General features: G+C 38.4%; 1 protein-coding gene across 4 annotated transcripts in view; it reads right to left on the bottom strand.

Moving 5' to 3' along the window:
- The window catches only part of LOC126469944 (inner nuclear membrane protein Man1), a 341,802-nt gene that overhangs the window by 37,764 nt on the left and 286,325 nt on the right, over positions 1–17,713 (bottom strand). For all 4 annotated transcript variants that reach the window (XR_007586098.1, XR_007586097.1, XM_050097349.1 and 1 more), the window contains exons 9-10: positions 16,504–16,671; positions 11,275–11,459 (exon numbers count right to left, since the gene is read on the bottom strand). Coding sequence is in view for 2 of the 4 variants with exons in the window: in XM_050097349.1 (XP_049953306.1) it covers positions 11,275–11,459; positions 16,504–16,671 (353 nt within the window). In the remaining 2 variants the exon portion in view is untranslated. The remainder of the gene's footprint in view (positions 1–11,274; positions 11,460–16,503; positions 16,672–17,713) is intronic.

Below are 17,713 nucleotides of genomic sequence, written 5' to 3'. Positions count from 1 at the left end.
AGTGACCTCATGGTTTGAAGTGTCATGTCACAGACTGCGCAGCCCCTCCTGCCAGAGGGTCAAGTCCTCCCTTGGTACACAGCTTTTCCTCCTTTCACATCTGCGACATTCGCCATGACTGTCTCAATGCAGGATAGCGCCATGCTTGTAAAGCTGTATTACAAGAATAATGACCGTGCACACATCGCTCTGAAGAAGTTCCAGACACTGAAAGGTTTGAAAAAAAGGCTTTGGTTCAATGACTGCCATGGATCTGGAGAAAATGATTTGGACATTCAAAAAGACTGGTTCTTTTGGTGTGCAACCTGGTAGAGGGAGGAAACTAATTCAAAATGGTTCAAATGGCTCTGAGCACTATGGGACTTAACAGCTATGGTCATCAGTCCCCTAGAACTTAGAACTACTTAAACCTAACTAACCTAAGGACATCACACAACACCCAGTCATTATGAGGCAGAGAAAATCCCTGACCCCGCCGGGAATCGAACCCGGGAACCCGGGCGTGGGAAGCGAGAACGCTACCACACGACCACGAGCTGCGGACAGGAAATTAATCGATTTGATGTCAGTGGAAGCAGTGGCCACAGCAATGCACGAGGAGACGAGTGGTGGTGTGCAGACATGTAGTGCACAGAGAATTGCTTGAAAATTGGACATACCCATGAGCATCCTATGAAACATCCTTCTTTGCTATCCATTCAGAATTACCCATGTGCACGAGTTGCTTCCTGTTGACCTGCCAGCAAGAGAGACCTTTGCTTTAGAATGTCTTGCTCACATGGAAGTGGACAATGATTGGCCATGGAAGACTTTGTGGACAGACGAAGCACACTTCCATCTGACAGGATATGTCAATACACAGAATTGTCGAATATGGGCAATGGAAAGTCCACACGCAAATCAACCAGTACCACTTCATCCTGAAAAGGTCACTGAATGGTGTGGGTTAACGGCATAATTTATCATAGGGCCATATTTTTTTTGAAGAGATAAGTGCTTCCATTCCTGTTACCTGTACTGTCACCAGTACACTATAAGTGTCTTTTGTGCAACAATGCCATTCTAGCTCTCCAACAGATTGGATGTATCATTTTTATGCAAGATGGTGCACCTCCACACATTGCAAATCCAGCTAAGCAGCTGCTGAAGCACCATTTCGAAAATGCTAGAATTATCACCCACCATTTCCTCTACCGCCTGACCATCCTGATCACCTGATCTTAATCTGTGCGACTTTTGGCTGTGGGGATACCCAAAAGATGTTGTCTTCAGTGTTCCATTTGCAAACTTAGCTGCATTGAAGGCACGCATTGTGCAACACACTCTGAACGTGATCCTGGAAACACTTTGATCAGTGCTGTTTCTCGATTTCTCCATTTCAACTTGTTGCAGAAAACGCTGCCACCTATTACGGATTGTCTGTAATTATTATGGATTTATCACCTTTATTGCTGAGTTATGGAGAGGTACTAAAAAATTATGGAAATGAGCATTATCGATTTCATGTCTAAAAAAAAAAAAAAAAAATGGAAAATATACTGTTTGCTTTCCACCAATCTTTTGCAGCTCAAATGGTTTATAGATTGTAATGATTCAGAGCACGTAGTGAACCTGTCTACAAAAGATTGTGACGTACATGTCTAGTGCGATAGCCATCTACCGGGGGAACTAAGAAAATTGGTTGACACGTCATTTGCATGCATACTAAGTGGCGATAATGCTCGCATGCGTCCAGAACATAGTTTCGTGGTATTTACATAGGAGAACAAAAATTACGTAATAAATAACAATAAAAAACAATTACTGAGCGCTCTGAAATTTTTAATTCAAATGAGTCACTCCACAAAAAATCAGAAAGTCCCCTTCAAGTTTTGTGCATTATATTTCCAGTGATCAGGGTATTTTGGGCTAGTTCATATGCAAAGGAACATGCCAGGACTATACTGTGTGCACTGTGTATAGACTGCTAATATCTTCAGTAATCATTACATTGTGTTCAGTGGTACTATTCGTCCATTTATAATTTGAAAACACTGTGTTAGCTGCTAAGGAAAGTTTTAGTTGTTTGTTAAAAATGCAAGAAATTGGACTGCTTTGTTTCTTCAGCAACTGTTAATACAAAGAAAAGCCTGAAAAAAAGTGATAATCTGAAACTAAACAGTGTGAAAGATATCCCAAGTTAAAGTGAGAAAAAGACTATACCTTATTTAGAAAGTAATATTGTGGAACACCAAAGTGTTAGTACAGTGGATGGCAGTGTAACGAAAAAATGTAAAACTGGACAGACATTTGGCCACGTTTTGTAAAATCAAATAAATCTGGCCAATGTGTTTTGTACAATGGGTTCAAGAGAGATTTCTTTAAAGCATGGGGATGAAGATATTGTCATTGGTGTAGACACTCACTAGAAGCTACATTCGTCATACCAAGCTTGAAAAATCTGTAGTTACAAAATTTTATCAAGATGTCAAGATACTGAATCTAAGAATGGAAAATCTTTATTGTCAGTTTTAAAGCTGAATAAGCTATTTCCTGATATTTTGATTGATTGCGAGGAAAAAAAATTTGGAGTTTTCACGATATCAGTTTGACGACTTTGGAATGGTGGAAGAAAAGAGAGCTTATACTGCTTGGTACAAAATATCTGCTATGCGTGATGCATTAATCAATTAATTTTAGTCAGCAATGTAAATACAAGCCAGACGTGAAGAAGCCTGTGTCACCATGGTCCAGGGAGAAGAAGACTATCACATGAGGTAATTTAATATGATGGTAGGCAAGATGGTAACAGGCAGAACACAATAGTTTCCCAATACTTATGAAGCTGACTATCTACAATGCATTATCAGAGATGTCAAGTTTGGAAAGTTGGAAAGACACTATTAGGAGGAGGATGGGGACTAACACAGTTTTTTTTTTTTTTTTTTTTTGGACAGCAAAAGTCTCAATTTTAAACCTAATTGTAACCCTTGAAAAGTAAATTTGTAGGCCTGAAAGAGACTAAAAAAGTGTGCAAGTTATTTTGAATGCTACTCAATTGCTTTACACTCAACAGAGATGTCGCGACATGAACATCAATATGCCAAATCACAACATAACTACAAGTTTATGCACCCACAGCAGTGATGCTAGAGAGGCACCACTGTAGTAGAGAAGTTTTTGTGTATATTACAGAGTCTGTATGAAACATATGATGAAAGGGTACTGTATTATTTCTGAAACATTACTGGTTCACAAAATGAAGCAACGAAAAACAGTGGGTTGTCAAACTACTAAAATAAATCAAATAGTGAATTCCCATAATTTTAGCAGGGGCTCCTGTAAGATTGTAAGTTTAGCCTAGAAATTGTGATAATCACAGACAAATCATAATACTCTGCATGTCTGCATTAACATGGTGGAGTACACAGTCATTTGTACACCACTTCTCTGGACGTTTTCTCCCCATGTCCTCCCTAACATCTTGGAAGATTGTGAGAGATTTTTTTATTGACCACTGATAAGCAAAGCCAAACTCTTTATGAACAACAGCATCAATATGAAAGTGAAACAAATCAACAAAAGTTTAATGTCATTCTTGACTTGTTAAACTTTATTTAGGATGGAGTGAAGGAAGACTCTTCCATGGGGATGATTGCTGTTTAGTGTCAGGATAATCTGTGTACCCAACATTCTTTCAACACCAATGAAAACCTCTGAATGTTTGGATACCCTTGAACAAGTTGCTCAAGTTCCTTGCAGACTTCCATGCATAGATAGAAGTAAGAACAATCAGAATATGCATAAACAAAAAATATCAAGAAAATAAACACTGTTATGGATCATCTTGAAGCAGTCATGGTATAAATTACGCCACAGTCATCCTTGTGTTCAGTTCTTCTGACACCAGGTTTTTATGTACAGTCACATAGTACTAAGATATTGCAGAAGTCTTAGATGGTCTGTTTATGGTCTTCACAATGAGATCCCTCACTGAACATTTTCTGACAAAATGCCAGCTGGTGACCAACCGGAATGGTGGTCATCAGCATTCAATGTCTGCCAATTTTTGCAAAATTTATACCACCAGTAGGCCTGTGCTTGACCTACAGCTCTGTCTCCAGAAGCTAGTTTCAACATTTGGTGCATTTCTACAGCAGTTTTTCCCACATTCAGAATAAAGCTTTACACAGAAATGCTGCTCTTTTAGATTAACCATTGCAAAACATAAAGTTCCGGAAAATGACAGAGGAAATATGCTCAACCAACAACCAACCAAACCACCAAGAACACAACCATTTCCCACACTGATTCAAGAAGGACGTATGGGGAAATACTTACGGATATTTCAGTGTTCATAACCATCTGAGCTCAAAATTCAAATTTCAGCAACCTTTGGATATCACCTTACACAATGAGCAAAAGGTACAATGTTAACTTTAAGAACATCAAAGTTGTAAGACCCAAAGACAACATAAATTTAAACTGCCTGGGATTTACTGATGCCCTTGCTCTCCTAACCAACACCATTTTGGAAACCCGGCAAGTTAAATCAGTACTGGAAATAGCAAAGAAAATCAGTGTCAAAAATGTTCTTTGGAAAAGGAAGTGCGGGACCCTCACTTATAAAAGCAAAACAACTACTAAAAAGCTTTGACAAAATTAAATATTTTGGACAAACCATAACATATAACTTCCCATTAAGAAAAGTTATGTGGCATAACAGAATAAATAAATAAATTGTAAAAGCAATTTTATAGTACCAATAATATATACAACAACAAAAACATGTCGTAGCCACAAAATAAACACATTACAAAACATTATACTAATAAAAATAACAAATGCATAGTGAAACCCATTTTCATAGAAAGCAACACTGCAGAAATGGACAAAAGACTCAAGATAAAAGTAAGAACAATCAGAATATGCATAAACAAAAAATAACAAGAAAATAAACACTGGAGACTAACTGCTAATGAAACAATCTACGAAGAAATGGAATTGGGAAGAAACACATTCTATTCTTTGGACATCATCAGCAGTATGACAGACAACAATATTAAACACATTATGGACATCAAGGCAGACATGAGAGAATTACACCCAAATCAAGAAAATCACAGGGGAGGGGAGGGAGGGGGGGGGGGGGAACAAACCATGATCAACAAACATACAACAGGAAGGGTGATTTTGGATGAAGGAAAAGTTGAGATCTGAGACAATGAATAAGTACTGGTCAACAAGAAACTGGAAATCCCTTTTTGTAAAATTGACTAAAATGAACAAAAAAAAATTTAAAAATTGAAATGAACTGAAGATGAACTTGTGGTTAAGAAATCTGTTAACTATTCTTAATCAAACAGTAGCTGCCAGACACTTCAAATAAGAGTCAATATGGCAATTTATGACAATATTTCTGTCATTCTTCAGTCAACAGTTTAGTACCTCCGTTTTTGTATGAAAAACATAATTTTGAAGCCAATGGTGGGGTTATTAACAGCTTTAACATGACAGAAAGTTCACTAAGCGAGACGAACTGGATAAATTATAATATTGACATTTTTGTGGTGGTGGGGCAAAGAAAGAAGATACTAATTCGTACTTTGATCTAACAAGAAATAAATATAGGATCAGTAACTAAAAATAGCTTATTACGAAACTTCAGTTCACAAGAGATATAGTGTGTTTTTGTAATTTTTTGTTGCTGTCAAAATTACCTGAGGATTAAGTGAGGTTATCAAGAGCTATACAGACAGAAGGAGAAGACAGAAACTTTTGAAATGTGGTGTTATACTGGAATGCTTGGGTCGATCAAGTAACTGATGAAGAGGTGCTGAACCAAACTGGAGCAGAAAAAACATTAAAGTACAACATGACTAAAAGAAGGAACAGGTTGCTAGGACATTCTCATGCATCATCATCAAGAATTACTTAATATGGTAATGTTGGGAAGTAGGGAAGGAGGGGTGCGGGGTGGAGAGGTTGTAGATGGAGTTAAAGACTTGATTACTGAAAGCAGATTCGATTGCAGTAGTGATGCAGAATGAAGAGAATGGCACAAGATAGACCGATGTGGAGTGCACCATCAAACTAATTTACAGACTATAGACCACAACATAGTTTCTTCCTTTTCTGATCATAATTAAATGTCTTTAAAATACAATGGCATGCACAACTTAAGGACAATTGTAACTTTCACATGATGTGTCCAGTAAGCAACACAGATCGATGAAACTTGAACATACGTAGAAAGAACTTATATAATATAGTACGTAATATAACAAAAAGAAATAAGCAAACGAACAGGAATGTCAGAATGAGATTTTCATTCTACAGCAGAGTGTGCACCGATATGAAACTTCCTGGCAGATTAAATCTGTGTGTCAGACCAAGACTCGAACTCAGGACCTTTGCCTTTCACAGTCATGTGCTCCAGTTTTGCAGGAGAGCTTCTGTGAAGATAGGAGGGTAGCAGACAAGGTACTGGCGGAAGTAAAGTTGTGAGGATGGGTCGTGAGTCATGCTTGGGTAGCTCAATCAGTAGAGCAGTTGCCTGCAAAAGGCAAAGGTCCCAAGTTTGAGTCTTGGTCCGGCACACTGTTTTGATCTGACAGCAAGTTTCAAACAGGAATATCACTTTTATTCGAACACAATAACAGGTTGTATATGCAGACAAGGAAAAAATTCCCAGATTTTTCCTGGATTTACTAGTTAAAAATACACTTTTTCCATGTTAAGTGACAGTATTCTTTCTGTCAGAACTGTAAAACTTATAAATCCTTTGAATTGTTGTGGTTTTATACACCAGTGTAGAATTTCCTGGCACTTTAGAAAACAAAACTCAGGGTGAAAGAACACATTTTGGAAAGATCTTTGATGTACAGTAACATGTACGCTGCATATTTTCGTATTACGAAAGTTTAAATTTGAATTCCACTAAATGCTGCATTTTACTTTCCAAAGCATCAAAATGAGATTGCGATGCGCTTTTGTAAGCCAGTCATAGCTCAAGTCACACGATCTCGCCAGCCGATGACAGTGGATATTTAAAGCATAGGACACGTGATGTAGTCAGTCAATAGCAATATTACTGTTAACTAGCACGAACACATGAATAGGAAAATTTAATGGTTCAAATTAATATACATACTGTTGCTACAAGAAAAGTAAAGCTTTCAAATATAATATTAGTCTCGAAGATTAATAAGCTGCAAGAGAAGCTAAGCTTTCACATATATTGTTGATCTTGTTTGTGCGTGTTACTCTTTTACATCACACAAGTGTGCCAGAAAATTTTTTAATAACGACATAAATGTCATCATCTGGGCTCGAAATTCTTCTAAATGACTCGCCATTAAAGAGTTGATTTTTAAATAAGAGTCAAACTCTCTGTGATTTAAGAAATTTATCGTACATTCTTGCACACAGTTCAACTTGGGTAAAAGGAAATCTACTTTGAAAGTAACACTTTTCAAACCACCACTTGCAATATTTTCCCATGACCTGATAGAAACAGGTTTCATCCAACAGTTGCCAGGGAGCGCCAGATAACAGGCATCTCTGCGCTTGCGCGGCTACGATGATGCAGGAAGCCTGTATGTTCGTGCTTATAAAACATTAAAAGATCTTACATTATGTCATAAAAGAAACAAGACATCAGAGGATAATCCAAGAGCATCAGAATTTCATGAACCATGCTAAAATGCATAATTCTGTTTAAAGTGCACATTCGTAAGTCCAGATTCCCAATGAAGTAGACCATGACTTGATATTAAGCTTTTAAATGTGGTTTTCGGGATTAAATTTTCTTGGAGTTCCAGTACTGTAATATCTCATATTTGGTTCTTTATCATGGCATAATGCCATACATGATAGAAGATGAAAACGTGCACTTGAAATGCATTGAACAGTTGAAACTAGTCAATAGTGTGGAATTAAACACTTCGCTTCAAATAAATTGACTGCCTCAGTGGAAAAGATTAATAAAAGTCAAATTTCTGTAGCAAACCGACCAAAAAAACTTCAGTGTTCTGCAAGGTGATTAATGCTAATAACACATTTTAGTTTGCGTAATTATGTTTAATGCACTTGATAACTCCCGGCCAGAGAAATCCGTTCTGTTTTTATTTGATGTGAGAACAGTAAATACAGAGGAAACAGCAAAATCACTAAACGTAAACATGGGTCACATGGAGACTACCCACCTCCCCACTACAACTCAGATTGCTCTGCGCATCAGCCCCGGATTTACGATATTTCTGAACCATGGCAATACTAGGTAGTTGGGCAAGGTTTTTAATATGCTATGTGGTTGCCTGCTTCGCAATTTGTTTCCATGCTGATCACAATGCTAATAATAAGTTTTTGTGGTAGAGTATTCCATTCCTTCACCAGTATAGTTGATAACTGTGGGATGGTTGTTGGTGCATGTAGACATGCTGCAATACGCCACCCCACTGCATCTCACACATGCTCAATGGTAATTAAGTCTGGAGAACAAGCAGGCCAGTCCATACGAAAAATATCCTTTCATTCAAGGAGCTGTTCCACCTGTGCTGTTTGGTGAAGTCATGCATTATCATTCACAAAAATGGAATCAGGGTAAAACACACCCCTGAAAAGACACACGCGAGGAAGGAACGCCGTGTCACAATAAAGTTGATTGGTGAATGTATCACGTTCAAAGATTTGGAGGTGAGTATGCCCATGAAACATCAAGCCTCCCCACTGTGGTATCGATAGCAACAATGCCACGGCTTAAGTGCCAGTTAAGTTGGCACTACGATGGACACTGACGACAGCGCCCTCTAGCAGGCGCTGTTCAGCTCTACGAGCACGACTGTAGACTCACCCCATATGATCAAGAGCAGACGGCCGGGACACTTTGCTTCAGCTTCGCACCTAAGGGCAAAGTTATATATTACTTTTGTTGCTAAAGTAAAGGTGATTTTAATTCACACTGCAGTACTGAGAGATTTCCACCTTTTCCTGCTCCTACCCACCCGCCACGCGGGATACAAAAGTTGGCGACGAAGTTTCCCCTATCATTTCCTTTTTTGCTCAGTACTGCTTACTTTTCATGCTAGCTTCAGTATAAGACTTACATTTGAGAAAACCATGGCTTCGCCACAGGAACAGGCTTTGCTGTCCGATCTTGTACGTTTTCAGGCTCAGCAAATGACGCAGCTGCTTGCTGCCATAAATGGACTGGTCACACTACAAACTGCAGCTACTTCGGCACCTCTGACCCGAATGCTGTCTCCGGGCTATGTCATAACAAAGACAACTACCACAGCGCACCGGAACTGTTAGCTGATTGACACACACTGCCCTTCACTGTTCATTCAACTGCCATGTGTTGTGGGGCTAATCATACTCGGTGTTACAGTCACACTGACTTCATGCAATATGATGCCCAACTTTCTGTGCATGACTGGGAGACCTCTGGCAACATGCTCTCAGAGTTTCATTTATTTCCACTGAGTAGTTCAGGTATTACATTACTTTATCTGTCCCATCCTTAAGTTTTGCAGAGCAGAGTGTGTCATCAGGACCCATTTTGATGTACATAACTAGGCCAAACCCTAAAGCTTTTACCTCTAGATCTATAAGTTACAGCACAATTGTTTAGCGTGGAAGTAAAAATATTAGTTTGGTGAATATTAAAATGCAGAATTTGAAATTATAATTGAACTTGCCAACTACTGACAAGAAGTGGTTATTAAATTTTGTAGAACTAAGGTGAATCACTAATAGTTTCATTCTTCTATGTAATATGTTGTGAAGTAATCTTCCACAGTGATAATTTTTCACAACCTACCACATAGTTTTAATTTTATTCTTAAAATTCTGTAATTTGCAGAACTGACTACGATGAAATTCTTGAACTTGGCTGCGACTGTCCATTGTATTGTGATACATATTAGTTTCATGCTACACATTTTTATAATGCCAATAGTTATCCACACTGACAGTGGAAAATGAGAACTGTCAAAAAATTTGGATGTGGTTTGTAGAAATGTATAATGTTAATCGTTCAAGTTGTCTGTATTGTAACTACTTGGCAACAAGATAGGCTTTCAGTGCCTGCATTTCTAGTGGGATCATTTCACTAAATCCTTTCTTTACTAAATTGGGACATGATCAACTTGACCATTTCAGTGTTAGTATTTCTGCATCGTGTTCTCAGAGGCCATTGCTAATTTTCCTCATACTCTACCCCTCCAGCTAGAGAACAATAAGTGAAGGTATTATCTATAAGCCTGCTACAGTTTCCCTGTGCTCTACGAAATATACATTGTCTGCTTCAGGCTGTCTGGCCTAAGAAGACGCGTAAACATTTTTTTCGCCTCAGAATCAGTTACCTGGAGTGCAGAGAATTCTCAGAATAAAAATATGGTTGGTTGTGAAGAAAGTGTCAGTGTTGAAGGTTGGTTCACAATGCAGTACCTAGAAAAATGAAACTGTTCAGGTCATACAACTTAAATAGATCCATTAAGACAAAATTAACTTATGTCCCAGCTTAGCACTGTACCAAGTCTGGAGACGAATGTCATGAAATTTGAACTGGTGGATCTGTAGAGAGCTATAATACCACACTGTTAACCACTACACCAGGCACTGATCACCTCCAAGCCTCTCTGCGCTCCATAACAAATTTCTAATGCTGTCATCTCCTTGCACACAACTATTTTATCTCCAAACAGCGTTGTAGGTTATCCATCATGTCAATTACAAGTAATTTTAACAGCAGCCTTGAGGTACACTGGATGCTACCTTCACTTTTGATGATATTTTGGAAATACCACTAAGTGGTTTGGGAGTTATAATGGTGGAGGAGAGTATTTTGAGCAAAGGTGAGCACAAATTTCAGGAAATGCTACAATCTGCAGTGGTTTCTGAAAACTTTCTTAATGACCCTTGTACAAAGATATGTAAAAGTGATGACACAAGCCATACAAAACCATGGAGAATACAAGAATGAGTACGGGGAAACGGAACAAGACATAGAAATATCAGCAATGAGGCTCTGAGTTTGAAAGGATAATGTGGTCAAATATACTAAACCAAATATGAAACAAAAATTAAACTCATCAGCAGTTATTTTCACACAACAAAATGATATACAAAATATACGAGGAATAATGTTTCAACATTTTCTCTCATTTTATTGTTAATTATATCAATAAACAAATGTGTGTGCACTTTTAAGAGTTTAGACAGTAAAATATTATATACAATCTGCTAGCAACAGGAAGTAACAATAAATAAAGAAATGCGTAGTATACTTACAATTACCAAACCACCAGCCATGCAGTGCACAATACGCTCTGCCTGCATCTTCTGGTGTCTGACACTTCACATACACACATCCTTCACGAGAAGCTTTGTCAACAAAGAGATGAAGGATGGCCACTCCCTCACACTTTTCTAGTATGGCGTCTCGAATAAATGTTGGCCAGTCTTCACCATGCTCACTGTAATAACAAAGTTTTTAACCTAACATAATGTAAACAACGGACAAGTGTAAATGTGAATTTATTTGTGTTTAACTGCTGCTATGAGGGGGATTAAAAATACATGAGCCAGAGGCCTGTAAATTTGTACCTTTATTTCAAAGGTACTGACTAGCACTGCTGGGGCACTTGTCCCACTGTCACACAAGGTGGCGAACGGTTGTCTCATAAAACTCCTCCAGCTGCACTTTGAACCAGTTCCAAATGTACTGCTTGATGTCCTCATCCAAGGTGAATCATGTGCCTCTTAGCACCTTCTTTGGTTCACTAAAAATGGCACAATCACAGGGAGACAGGTCTGGAAAGTATGGAGGGTGACTGAGAACCTCCAATTTGAATGTTTGCAAGAACTTCTTGACTCCGTTTGTTGTAACAGTGTGAAGAAGAATGACCCTGCGAGTGAGCTACCCTATCCATTTCGATTTTATCGCTTTGTGAAGCCTGGTCATGGTTTGTGAGTATTAAAGTACATTCACTGTTGTCCCATGATGCAAGAAGTAAATAAAGAGACCCTTATCTAGTGTGCATAACCTTTTCTTACTTACACGGATGGCCTTGGATTTTTCTGTTGGCGATGACCCTGTATGCTTCCACTGGAGACTGTAGTTTTGACTCAGTTCATATTGATGACACAATGTTTCTTCTCCAGTGACCACATGTGACATGAACTTATTCACTTCCTCAGCACACCACTGCAGAGGCTCAACAGAGAATCCAATTCGATATGCCTGCCTTGCTGAGTGAAGACTGCAAGGCACCCACTGGGTGCACACTTTGTGACATTTCAATCTGTTCTTAACGATGGCGTGAATACTTACAACATTCAATCTGACTTCTGTGGCAATGGCCACTACTGTCACTTGCCTGTCTGGACAATGGTATCGGTTAGGTGGCGCGACATTTCAGACCATGCATCACTGGCAAATGAAATCTGTCCTATCCTGAATTGCTTTGCCATGTTTTGACCTTTGCAACAGACATGCAGTGCTCTCTGTATATTTGTGCAATTCTTCAAAAAATTTCCATTTCTTCCATTGTCAGGGAGAGTACTATGCCCCCCTTTCCGCAGTTTTCATTTTACAGCATCCAGTTCATTTCTTTTTTAATGTACATTACAGAACAGGTGATCTCTCATAGTGCCTGGTAAATAAATTTTGTTATTTCTATTTAATGGTCTTTGTAACTTTACAATATTTTAATGTGCTGTGACTTTATTAACATTTTAATGACACCAAATTAACAGAGAGATAATTTCAAACTTCGCACCCCCTCCCACTGCCTTTGTGCATATGCATCTGTGCCTCTTCCTGTCTTGACAGAACTAATGGATTGTACAGAGGATTATATTGGATATATTACATACTCACATATATAGGGCTGGTGTAAGTTAATATTCTGTTTATGCACTCTAAAGAAATTAATACATTCTACTATAGTTACATAATTTTGTAACACATGGTTCTTGTGCTGTTACAACCACCCAGTGGTATGTAATGTTAACTTGCTTGTTACTGTGGTCTGCTGTCAGTTGAGCATCAATGTCAGCAGAGTTATCACTTGACAGAATACTCTATATCAAGTTTGTTTCTGGTATGTAAACTTGTTGTCTATGAACCTAAGTGGGTTTGCACTTAATATGTCATCTTTAATTCATGCTTGTATGACAATTGTGGTGTTCTTCATGACATATAATCTAATGTTGGGCCATGCCTGTAATGCTTCAATAAAGTTTTTACTTAGTGACTTGAAGCAATTTCAAGGGCATGCTCAGTTAATCATATAATGGTCGCAGCCTCCTGTGCAACCTTGTGTCACAAATTAAATTAATCCGCAAGTGGTATGAAGGCAAAGCGAAGTGGAAATGTGGGTAAGAGATTAAGTCAATTGAGGTATGAAATAAAATTATATTGAAAAAATATGCGACAGGATACAAACAGTAGTACGAGAAAAGACAATAACAGACTGTATAAAAGAAGTACTGAGCAGCAGACTGGCACTAATAAAGTTGCTATTTGTAACTCCAATCAATCTTTCACAGTTGCTTTTGGTTGCAGCACACACTACGTCTGTCTGTGCCTGGTTAATTGTATAAAAAATACACGTTGAGTAGTTAATAAAAATCCCAGATCTAGTATCCTCATTGTGGGACCTAATTATAAGTCCAACACACATACGTACAACTGACATAAATATGGATGCAAAACAGAAAGCATTTTAAGATTGTGAAGACTCGTCAACCACAAGATGGAAGAGGAAAAGAATGTACCCCTTCCAATCAAATTTCTAGCTAAAATGCCCAACTTATACAATTTATATACAGTTATGCATTGTCCAAGCCACCAAAGGGTGAGCAAAAGATACAGACACTACCATTGTCTGGCACATGAAAATAAATAAACACTCAATAAGGCTTTCTGTACATTTCAGTTTCTCCAGTTTTATCTTCATGCTAACTATGCACTGTGGAAGCTATGGAAATCATTATGTTCCTCGACTTTTCTCGAAATACTATTGTTAATACATTAAGACCAATCATTTTTCTTGACGAACCAACATCCTTCTCCCGGCACATCCAACCATGGTTACATTTGTACTCAGATGAGTCATGCAAAAAGGTGTACAACGTGATTATGGCTACATGACTGGAATTAACAGACTCTGAACATGGAATATTAGGTGGAGCTAGATGCGTGGGACATTCCATTTTGGAAATCATTGTGGAATTCAATATTCTGAGATCCACAGTGTTAAGACTGGGCCAAGAATACCACATTTCATGCATTACCTCTCCCACAGATAACACACTGGCCAACAGCCTTCACTTAACGACAGAAAGCTTTGGCATTTTTATAGAGTTGTCAGTGCTAACAGACAAGCAACACTGCATGAAGTAACCACAGAAATCAATATTGGATGTACGACAAATGTATCTGTTAGGACAGTGCAGCAAAATTTGCCATTAATAAGTTATGGCACCATCCGATCAATGCGGCTGCCTTTGCTACCAGCACGATATCGCCTGCAGCACCTCTACTGGGCTCATGGCCATCTCAGTTGGACCCTAGATGACTGGAAAACCATGGCCTGGTCAGATGAGTCCCAATTTCAGTTGGTAAGAGCCGATGTTAGGATTTAAGTGTAGCGCAGACCCCATGAAGCCGTGGACCCAAGTTTTCAACAAGACACTGTGCAAGCTGATGGTGGCTCTGTAATGGTGGGTGCTGTGTTTACATAGAATGGAGTGGGTCTTTGGTCCAACTGAACCGATCATTCACTGGAAATGGTTATGTTTTGCTGCTTGGAGACTGTCTGCAGCCATTCATGGACTTTATATTCCCAAACAATGATGGAATTTTCATGGATGACAATGCCCCGTGTCACTGGGCAGAACTGTTCATAAATGGCTTGAAGAACATTCAGGACAATTCAAGCAAATGATATGGCAACTCAGATCACCTGACATAAATCCCACAAACCCTTAGGGGACATAATCAAACTGTCAGTTGGTGCACAAAATCCTGCACCAGTAACACTTTCACAATTATGGATGGTTATGGAGGCAGCATGGCTCACTATTTCTGCAGGCTACTTCCAGCACCTTGCTGAGTCCATGCCATGTCGAGTTACTGCACTACACCAGGCATAAGGAGGTCCAACACGATATTAGGAGGTATTCCACTGAGTCACCTCAGCGTACTTAAGGGAAGTCTTGAGTAACTGCCTGAAAATCAGCACTGAAAATTTCAGTGCACCTCAGCACTGAAAATTTCAGTGCACTGAACAGCTGGTTGGGTCATTTAAAAAAAAAAAAAAACAACCATAATCTGTCATTTCAAAGTGTAAGTGGAGAAAGTCTGGCTGCGGAAAAATATTACATTGCTGCTACAGATATAGGTTTTTAGCCCAGAGACATTTTAAAAACTGATGGAAGTGGCGTCTTTTATAATTAACTTCCTGTAAAAAACGTGTTCTGTGAAGGAAGAAAAATGCCACTTACGTAAGAAATGATAAAGAGTAGATGACAGCACTATTGTGTGTAAATAGTGACAAAAGTGAAAAGTTTCCTCCACTAATAGGAAAATTTAAAACACTCAGGTGTTTAAAAAATATACAATCACTACATTGTACGTATGAGTACAACAGCAGTGCCTGGATGACATCAAAAAAATTTTACATGATTTCTCAGGCATTTAGATGCCAAGGTGTGTGCAGCAGGAAGAAGAATTGTATTTATTATTGACCAGAGCCCTGTACATCCCAACGAAGCATCATTTTTTGAGGAATGCAAATTGCGTATTCCTTTCTCTGAACTGCCCAGGCCATCTGCAGAATATAGACCTGAGCGTAATACACTCCGCTAAGGCCAAATAAAGAGTAGCACTTGTGTGGAAGTTAGTTTCACTTCTTGAGAGAGTATGTACTGAGACTTTACATTCCATATGGTCTGCATATGTTTGTTACTGCCTGGAATTCTGTAGCACAACAGGCTGTATTAAATTGCTTCACAAATGCTGGCTGTGGTACATCAGCTGCCATTGAAGATAACCTCGTTTTCGAAGAAGAATGTAGTAGGATCACTAATATTTCTGAAAATGTGGTTTTCCAGGTGTTTGTTGTGATGATGGCATCTTGACTTCCACACCCAATATGGATGTAAGTCAGGCGTGTGAAACGCTTGTGAAGGAATACTGTAAATTAGGAGCTGGTGGTGACAATAAAAATTACAATTATGATGGCGACAGTGACATGGGTGGTGGTGGTTGTGGTGGTGGTGGAGGAGGAGGATTAAAAAAAAAATAAAGAATGCGTTCTGCGAAAAGTATTTAAATGTTCAGCATAGAATACTGGTACATTTGTAATTAAGTAACACCCATATCCCCACAACATGCTTGTTCCATGTACTCAGAGAAAACTCCCATTTAAGGTGAAAATATTTGGGTCCTGAGACATTCATTAGAAAGCAGTTTTATGTGCATATACCTCTTATAATTAAAATGTTACTTACGCATCTGGATCAAACATGTGTCGAATTTTCAGACAAGGTGTTGGGCTGCAAGGCACAGAGTTTGGACTTCCCGCCATGGTTTCAAATGCTTGACCTTGCCAGATCTTACTGCTTCGGTGACTATTGCTTCTGGACAGTTTCTCCTGATTGATATCTTCACCACTCGAACTACAAAAATTGAATATTTATCATACAATAGCATATATTACATAGCTGATCACTATCATACAATATGCATTAAGAATAAAACTAAGAGAAAAAATGACTTCAGATCTCTGTGAAAATGTAAATAGGCCAAACACAACATGATAATGAACAGGATTGTGTGGGTACAAGATTAAAACTGTGGCAATTGAAATGTAAAATGTGTTTCCATAATGTGTAGCTATTTATCAGACTGTGACATATCTGTCACATTTCCTCCTTTGCAAATATTTTTCTTGCCATGAGGAACTTAAAAGGAAATTTACAAAAAACATATTCCCTGCCATGTCAGTTTGTAAACACTATATTTTGTCAGTTCATAACCAAAGGCATCAATTTATTGGTACAGTATGTTGAGCAAGGTGCTTGTATTTTGAATTGAGTTCCCAAAATTGATCAAGAAGACTCAGTCTTGCAAGGATTGTCCCCAGATGCTTGTAAAACCACCTCCATTTCCTGTCTGGCTTATACAGTATGTGGTGAAATATTACTTAATGTTGGTTCTTAAAATTCTTCTGAAACAAGCTTGCTGCATTGAGACTGGTCACAAGTTTTTATTTTATTCTGTATAATTTAATGTATTGATATTTGTTTGATAAACAGGAATCTAGATTACATAATGAATATTCATTCTAATGGTTAAACAAATGTGACTTAACAAGTTTACGGATAGTCCCCAGCAACGCATTTCACCAATTATATTGCACTTGGACACAATACTGCTCCATATTTGTGGAGATGACTGATGGCAGAGAATACACAGTTCTGCCTTAAACAAAATGTATTACAAGTCACAGTACTGGACATGAGTCTATTACATCATGCAAGCTGTACAGGCAAGTCTCATCCTCCTACATAATGATGGTGGGAAAAAAAAAATGTCAAAAATCCGGGTACAGAACCCCGTTGATCCATTACTGCCTGTACCCATGTAGACAAAAAGCTTAAGCCATAACTGACTGTATCCAAAATCATAATTTTTTGACACAAAAGACAACCTCAACTA

Source organism: Schistocerca serialis, chromosome 3 (genome assembly GCF_023864345.2).
Source record: "Schistocerca serialis cubense isolate TAMUIC-IGC-003099 chromosome 3, iqSchSeri2.2, whole genome shotgun sequence".
NCBI lineage: Eukaryota > Metazoa > Arthropoda > Insecta > Orthoptera > Acrididae > Schistocerca > Schistocerca serialis.
The sequence above is the reverse complement of the archived record's forward strand: the minus strand, read 5'-3'. Positions and strand labels throughout refer to the sequence as shown.